We start from the raw sequence: 7,971 nt of genomic DNA, 5'->3' as shown, positions 1-7,971 counted from the left end.
CAAAAGACTCACTTCTCTACCTTACCACATATATAACCAATGTGCTACATGGGAACTGGCCCAACACATTGTGGTTCCCTCTGTTTATGGATGTATGGATGAATCCAAAAGGATAGTTTCACAAGGCTATTTCCATCACACATACACACTAATAATTGGTTTCAGACTAAACCTCATACTCCAATGAAATACATGTTGGCTCTTATGAAACACTCATGCACGTGGCAGTCTCGATCCACAAGAATTGCTGTCATTTCACTCAGAAAGAAAGCAAACAAAGCAGTGGAACTTCCTAGGTAATGAATCCCAGAATGACTGCTCAGTGTCACAGCAAAGATATTTTGAAAATTTGCACAAACAGTGCAAGTGTCTATCTGCCTCTTACACACTGACTGACAGGTCAGTTTTAAAAAACAGCTGATCACCAGTTAGTAGTCTGAGTTCAAGAGAATGAATAAAAGATGCATCGGGATAAAAACCTTCAGGGACATTATCTTTGAAAACTGCACCAGAAGGAATGAGATCTGTGCATGGCCAAATATCCGCTCTTGAGTCCATCAGTGGTGAAGTAATTGGGTTATATCCAGTGACTCTTTTCCACCAAGTGGCATCTGATAACTCACTTCTACAATAGAGGAAGACTTGGTGGAAAACAGTCTTTGGACCCAACAGGATAGGAGAAAGGAATTGGATCCTTTTCTCTTTTGGCAAATATGTGACTACAACAGACGGGTTTTCTTCCTGTAATGGTCCAGGGTCCTGTACATGGTTTGAATATAGTAGAATGAATATATTACAGATAATGTTTCAATTTTATTTATTAAGACCCAGGCAACTACTTTCTGTGGTGTATTAAAACATGAATATTCTACTTATTGCAAAATATCCCATACCATATAGGTTTCCACTTTCTTTTTTCTTTTCTTTTTTTAAAAAGAATGTTACTGTTTCAGTCATTTAAATTTTAAAATACAGGTATACAGTACTAAAATGATCCAATTCAAGTCTTCAATATAAAAATATCAGCACAAAACTCCTTTTCAAATTCTGTTTATTGTGAACAACCCAAATGTCCGTTTTAACTATCAGCTGTATTATATACCAATAGACTCTGAACCCCACCCCCCTCCAGTTGCTTGCTTGCATTCCTTTCAGGTATTTTGACAGAATAAGAAATGCTAGGTAAGAAAAAAGTATTCAAAGGGCTAACTTGTTCAGAATAACAATAGATTAGTTTTCTCCCCCACGGCATCTTCTTCAGTTCAAAATCCAGCTTTGAGACTGAGGAAGGCGTCCAAGTCACCATCTAGGAATTAAAGTGGTCCTTTTTAACCAGTAGCAGTTTGATTACCAATGACCCGGAGTATCTCTTTATGAATGCTGGGTTCTTGAGTGTTTATACTGGTATCACCTACTTGGCCATCTTCATAGCTGAAAGAAAAGTAGACAGAAAGGGGGGGGATTATTATTTTGAAACCTTCCACATTATGAGAAACAGCCTGATCCTCCACCCTGTATATGGTTTGTACTGGGAGAAAGAGCAGGACTTGTACAACATTCCAGTAGCCTGTGAAGCAGAGAGGCAAGATGCTATAGCACAGAGCCCTAGTAAGGCTATCTGTTCATTGCCTGCCATCACTTGTTGCAGGATAAAAAGAAATGCAGGGGTAGAGTATAATGCCAGACCCGTGTGCATCGTTGTTACGGCCAACAACCAGGCTAAGGGAAAGTCCGTAAAAGTTATGTTATGTGACAGCACAGACCCATTTTGGAACACTAGCTAAAAGTTTGTTCTTCACAAACTTACCACAGGAAAGTTTGACTGACCCATCCACTTGATGTCTTTTTATGGACACCACTGTACGGTCCCATTGAAACTATTTTGCCAACGACACTGCATAAGAATTACTGTCAGCCAGGGCTAATGAGACTGACAGTGCCATCCTAAGCAGAGTTACACCTTTCTAAGTCCATTAAAGTCAATGGACTTAGAAGGGGATAGATGTACTTTGGGTAGCACTGTGAGCAGTGTTCCCTCTAAGCTGAGTTAGTCTGAGCCAGCTCACAGTTTTTTAGCCTCCGGCTCACACATTTTTGTTTCAGCTCAGGAAGGAGGGCTCCAGAGCAAACTAATTTGTGCAGTAGCCATATTACTCGCTCACAACTTTAATGCCAGTAGCTCACAAAGTAGATTTTTTGCTCACGATACTCCACAGCTTAGAGGGAACATTGACTGTGAGCATGAGTCTTCTCTTTCATACATTCCTAGAGCTTCCTGGTCCTGAGCTGTATATAGTCACAGTGTAGCATCACCAACGAATGAGGCCATGCGCCATACCATAAACCAAGCAGTTTTGAAACTTTCTGTCTTGACCGTGGAGTTCCTGCATATTCTCTAACTTTTCCAGACCTGGGACCCACTGACATCACATTCATGTGACATCAAGTGTCTCATGACAAGAAAAGGAGAGCTACAGTTATGACCGTATCAGTGTCAAGGTCAGAATCAGGGGCAGTACACCATGAGAACTGGGGACAGAACACGCAAGCATCAGGTAGTGTACTGTGATGAGGACCTAGGCAAGGGTCAGAGCCATTGAAGGAAGTCTCACCACCGCTGTGTGACTTCACCCCACGGGCTTCTGCTCTTATCAGTATGCTTGCAAACAGAAGGAGGAGGGTGACACCCTTGTTCTCTATGGATGCACATCTGATGAAGGGAGCTTTGACTCTCAAAAGTTTATGCCCTGAAAATTAGTTGGTCCCCGAGGTGCCACTGGACTTGAATCTAGCTGTTTTACTGCACACCAATATGGCTACCCCCGGAAACACTAGCAGCAAGTCCTTTCAAACATCAGGAAAATCTATGGTGAAGAAGAAGAAGAGGAAGAAGAAGAGGAGGAGATTGGATTTATATCCTTCCCTTCACTTGGAGTCTCAGAGCAGCTTACAATTTCCTTTCCCTTCCTCTCCCCACAACATCCTGTGAGGTAGGTGGGGCTGAGAGAACTATTTTGAGGACTGCTCTTGAGAGAACAGCTCTAAAATAACTTGTGACTGACCCCAGGTCATCCAGCAGCTGCATGTAGAGAAGGGGGGGAATCAAACCCGGTTCTCCAGATTAGAGTAGGGATGTGCATTCGGTTTGTCCGAACCGAATGCACCCCTGAAAATGGCCCATTTGGACCCCTTTCGGGCTGCTACAGGCCGATTCAGATTCTCTGATCTGAACTGGCTTGCCGCTGAATTGCCGCCGAATTTCGGTGGCAATTCAGTCCCATTATATCCTATGGGCCATTGAAGTCAATGGCAAAAACATGGGGTATATTCTGGGGGCTGGAGGGGAGGGGGTTTGAGGGAGAGGCTCCAAACTCACAGGGTAGCTGCTGGAGCCTCTCCCCAAGATACCAACAAAGTTTGAAGAACATTGGACCAGTGGGTCCAATTCTATGGGCCCCCAAACAGGTTGCCCCTATCCCCTCCATTGTTCTCTATGTTGGGAAAAAATAACTTTCCCCCATCATAGAGAACAATGGAGGGGATGGGGCAACCTGTTTGAGGGCCCTGGCCCAATGCGCTTGAAATTTGGTTGATATCTTGGGGAGAGGCTCCAGCAGCTACCCTGTGAGTTTGGAGTCTCTCCCTCAAGCCCCCTCCCCTCCAGCCCCCAGAATATACCCTATGTTTTTGCCATTGACTTCAATGGCCCATAGGATATCATGGGGCTGAAATTGACATTCGGCTGGCGAAAGACTCCCTAATCTGCTCCTACTGATGAAACTGACATGCGGGAGTCTTACTGCCAGCCGAAATTAATTCTGCCCGATTCGGCCAAATCCGAATGGGCCGAATTTTTTTCTTGTTGCACACCCCTAGATTAGAATCCGCTGCTCTTAACCATTACACCAAACTGGCTCTTTGGTGACTTTGTGGCTCTTTAGGACTGTGACCCAGAAGTTGGGCTTTGTGACCCCGCTGAGGGTTGACGATCACTGCTGTAGTTGGTTCTGAGGCACATTATAGGGCACAAATTTTCTACAAAGTGGAACACCGGACAGGCCTGTTGGGCTTCATTGTCCAGATGTGTGACCTGAGAGTATCCCCTAAAACATACCCCAACTGTTCCTTGGCAGCTACTTTTTTTTGCAAGGGAAGGTTAGTCATGATGAGCAAGCCATATTTCAGGGACGTTTGTCACCAGTACTGATCTTCACCCCGGAACACAGTTTCAAAACCTCTGTCCTAAATGAAGGGGCTAGAACGGCTGTGAGAATTTAAGTAAAAACCTAAAATACGACAGAAAGGAGGATTCCCAGCCAAAAATCACGCGTTTGGAACAAAAGAACACTTTGTTTTCTGGGGCTGAAAAATATGCTGTGTGGTCTGCTATTTTTGTTAAAAAAAACATTACATTTTAACATACCAGTTAAGAAGGTTGCAAACAATAGTTGTACAAATGAAAACCTTCTGTACTTACACAAAGAAGAATCTTGTACACACATGATCAGTGTTTGGAACTACCCATATCTCCCCATGTTTGTGCAGATCAGGTGAAGTTATCACTGCAAGAAACACAGACATGTCTGAGCAACAAGGGTGCTCTTTGATGTTCTTGTGCAGACATACTATGGGCTTTTAAAGATTACAGCAATGTATTCTTGTCACGGAAGTTCAATTCTTCTTTGGCCTTTTGCTAAGTTTGTTTGTTCAAGTCGGAAGCAATGTGTCAGAATATGCCAGTTTGGCAGAATATGCCCACATCCACACTAAGATAAGAGTCTTCTTTCACATGTGCTAGACTGGTGGTGGAACATGCCATGAAGTCACAGCTGACTTATGGCAACCCTGTAGTGTTTTCAAGGCAAGAGATGAACAGAGGTTGCATGCCTCTGTGCAGCAACCCTGGACTTCCTTGGTGGTCTCCCATCCAAGTACTAACAGGGCTGACCCTGCTTAGCTTCTCAGATCCGACAAGATCAGGCTAGGTTGGACCATCTAGTAGTATGGATATGTGCAGAACTTGTCTTAACTTCTGGAATATTTGTTCCTCATGAAAGTGTTTGTACTTTCTAAACTACAGATAATTTTTTAATCATTCCTTTACTTTTAGTTGTAAAGCTTTAGCCTTTACCTCTGTAAAGGACGCAATTCTTATTTTAACGGCAGAGATGTGACTCTAAATCTCTTATTTATTTTGTCTTCTGCCAAAGAATTCTGGATTTTCTACAGTTCAGTAATGGTGAAGGGAATTCCGTTGGCGAATTCTCTCACAGGACTACAGTTCCCAGTGAAGAAGAGACCAGACTAGTTGTTTGGAATATTCTTTTGCTTACCTTCACATAAGGCTATACATTTTAAGTTTCGGCTTTGCAAAAACTGAGACTGCTGTCCTTTTTTCTGCGACTATGAACAAAAACAGACGTCGGAGGAAAATGTTACACTAAATACTTTTCATTGACTAAATGCAACTTTGCAGCTGAAACATAAAAGTAAGACATAAACATTCTTGCCAGAAGCACAGTGATATCCTTTCAGATCCTTCAACTCTCATGCAACCCCTTGCATGTTCCCAAGGGTATTGTGAGGATACCAATAACCTTTACATCCAGCACCTGTTCCTGAGATCACACACACACACACACAAGTAAATGTCTTTCAGAAATGGTTTATGTCTTTTATTAACCTGTAACACATTACATTTGCAGAAGGGCAAATCCCAGCTTTCAGTCCCATCTGTGACTCTGCTCCTTTGATGCATTATGCTGCTTCAGTTCCATTATTCTCCAACGTTGCAACTCAGCTATGTTGCATTCTTTGCATTACTTCGTATGCATTTTACTGTTTTTATAGTACGCTGTCCTCTAATTTTGTAATCCACTTTGATTGCATCATTGGTTGTATGTACTATTCTGCTCTGACTGCATTGTTTTTAATTGTGCAATCTGTCTGGCGTCTGTGCGCAAAAGGCAGACTATAAATGAAGTAAGTACAGAAATAAAATAAAGATGGATTTTCCCCCCAGCTATCTTTGCACGGGTGAATTGCCTATCGTTATTATCCCATCCTCTGGGTTTGCAGAACTCTGTGGTGGCTGTTAATGCTGCATGCAATGCGGGGTAGAAACGGATGCAAAACCAACATGCAGCAACAGGCGTGTTCACAAGGGTATTGTGAGAACACCAATAACCTTTACTTCCAGCAACCTGTCTGGAGATAACAAACACACACACACGCACACAAAAGCAAATGTCTTTCAGAAATGCTTTATGTCTTCTTCTTTTTCTTACCTGTAACATACCGCTGTTTTTACTGCCTGAAGCGGGTTCATCCTTTGCTGACACCTTCTGCTGTTTCTTGTTCATCCCTAAAGACATCAGATTTACATCAGAAAGGCTGGTGCATAAAATGTCAGATGTTACACTTCATCTATGCTGAGACAACCGACAGACAGGGATGCCGCTGCTTCTCCTCAGCAGCCCACAATCCCGGCAGTTTAGCACCTTTGAGGCAAATGACTGAGAGCCCAGAAAGAGGCAGGGTTTCAAAAGGCTTTCTCTGTTTCCCAAAGTCACTGAGCCATACGCTGAGGAGGAGTCTTCTGCACTTAAGGGGCACAGATGTGACTGGAGCAGTTTATGCAGAGCCATTGCTGTTCTTTCCCCCCCCCCCCCCCGAACAGATCTGCAGCACATTCCAAATCAGGAACCTACCCATAAGCTAGGGGTAGTTAGAAGTATGGGAAGCAAGCATGCCACTGAATTCCACCACAGCCATCGTTGATGCTGGAACTTTGGATGCCAGGGGCATCCAAAGCATTTCCCCAACAGATCCAGGCTGGCCAATTTTGAAAACAACCTAAAGCAGGGGTGGCCAAACTTGTTTAACTTAAGAGCCACACAGAATGAATGTCAGAGGTTTATGAGCTGTAAGATATGAATATTATACACACACGTTTTTATTGGGAAACATGCAAATTTGCTTTTCATTAATGTTAAATGAGACTGCCCAAAATAAAAACAAAAGGGGTAAAAACATATACTGATGATGATATTTATTTGTCCAATGATATTTATTTGTTTGCTAATGATATTTATTTGTCTGAGAGAAAGAGAGGTGGAAAGAAAGAGAAAAAGAGAGAGAGAGAGAGAGAGAAACAAAGAAAACAAATAGATGGGGGGAGGGAGGGAGAGGTAGAAAGAAAGCAACTTTAACTTTAAATGCATCCTCCAAGCCCCCCCCCCACCGGTTGGCTTGGCTTGGAGAAGGTATTTAAAGAGGCAAATGCCTTCTCCAAGCCAGCCGGTAGGGGGTGGAGCTTTGAGAATGTATTTAAAGTTGCTTTCTTTCTCTGCTCCCCCAACCTCAAGCTTACCCAGGGAAGGGAACACTGGCTGGGGAAGGGAAGACCAATCAGGGAGGCATGCCTCCCTTTTGCTTTCCCAGCTGCCCTGCTGGGAGCCACACAATATGTGTGAAAGAGCCACATGTGGCTCCTGAGCCACAGTTTAGCCACCCCTGACCTAAAGGCTTCTGTTCTGGCAAAGGGTTACCACCTCACCATACCACAAGCTCTAGGGGGTTATGGGGTGCTCCCCAGCCCCTTACATTGTTTTAGAAATCTCCATAAAAGCCCCCCCCATCTCTATTAAAGGATCCCCCATGTCTCCCCACTGCCTGGATCTCTCCAATATCTCCCTCTATAGCAATGTTTGGCCGAGGATGGCAGTCTGGTCTCCAGCTCTGCATTGTTTGCTTAGTGTATCCAGATCCAACCGAGTTAGGAGCCCAGGCAGGATCTCTCGTTAGTCAACCGGCTTCAGTCAGCCTGGCCATCTATCCCTTTGTACTCCCTCCAGTTCATCAGTCTTTTGTTACCCCTCCAAGAGTCTCAGCTGCCTCAGCTACCACCACATCCAGTGGCTGAGGGAACGTTAACCGAGTTGAATGTGCTGTGCTTTCTGTGGTAAAACT

At 43.7% G+C, this 7,971-nt stretch overlaps 1 protein-coding gene across 1 annotated transcript in view; it reads right to left on the bottom strand.

Moving 5' to 3' along the window:
• Nucleotides 1–1,077: 1,077 nt before the first annotated feature.
• Nucleotides 1,078–7,971, bottom strand: part of PARP8 (poly(ADP-ribose) polymerase family member 8) — a 203,965-nt gene continuing 197,071 nt past the window's right edge. Inside the window, exons 23-26 of the mRNA XM_015424722.1 lie at nucleotides 6,288–6,364; nucleotides 5,334–5,403; nucleotides 4,478–4,562; nucleotides 1,078–1,431 (exon numbers count right to left, since the gene is read on the bottom strand). Coding sequence (XP_015280208.1) covers nucleotides 1,329–1,431; nucleotides 4,478–4,562; nucleotides 5,334–5,403; nucleotides 6,288–6,364 — 335 coding nt within the window. The 3' untranslated portion in view covers nucleotides 1,078–1,328. The remainder of the gene's footprint in view (nucleotides 1,432–4,477; nucleotides 4,563–5,333; nucleotides 5,404–6,287; nucleotides 6,365–7,971) is intronic.

This window comes from Gekko japonicus, unplaced genomic scaffold (assembly GCF_001447785.1).
Source record: "Gekko japonicus isolate JY-2015 unplaced genomic scaffold, Gekko_japonicus_V1.1 scaffold749, whole genome shotgun sequence".
Taxonomy (NCBI): Eukaryota; Metazoa; Chordata; class Lepidosauria; order Squamata; family Gekkonidae; genus Gekko; species Gekko japonicus.
This window is presented reverse-complemented; position numbering and strand designations above follow the sequence as displayed.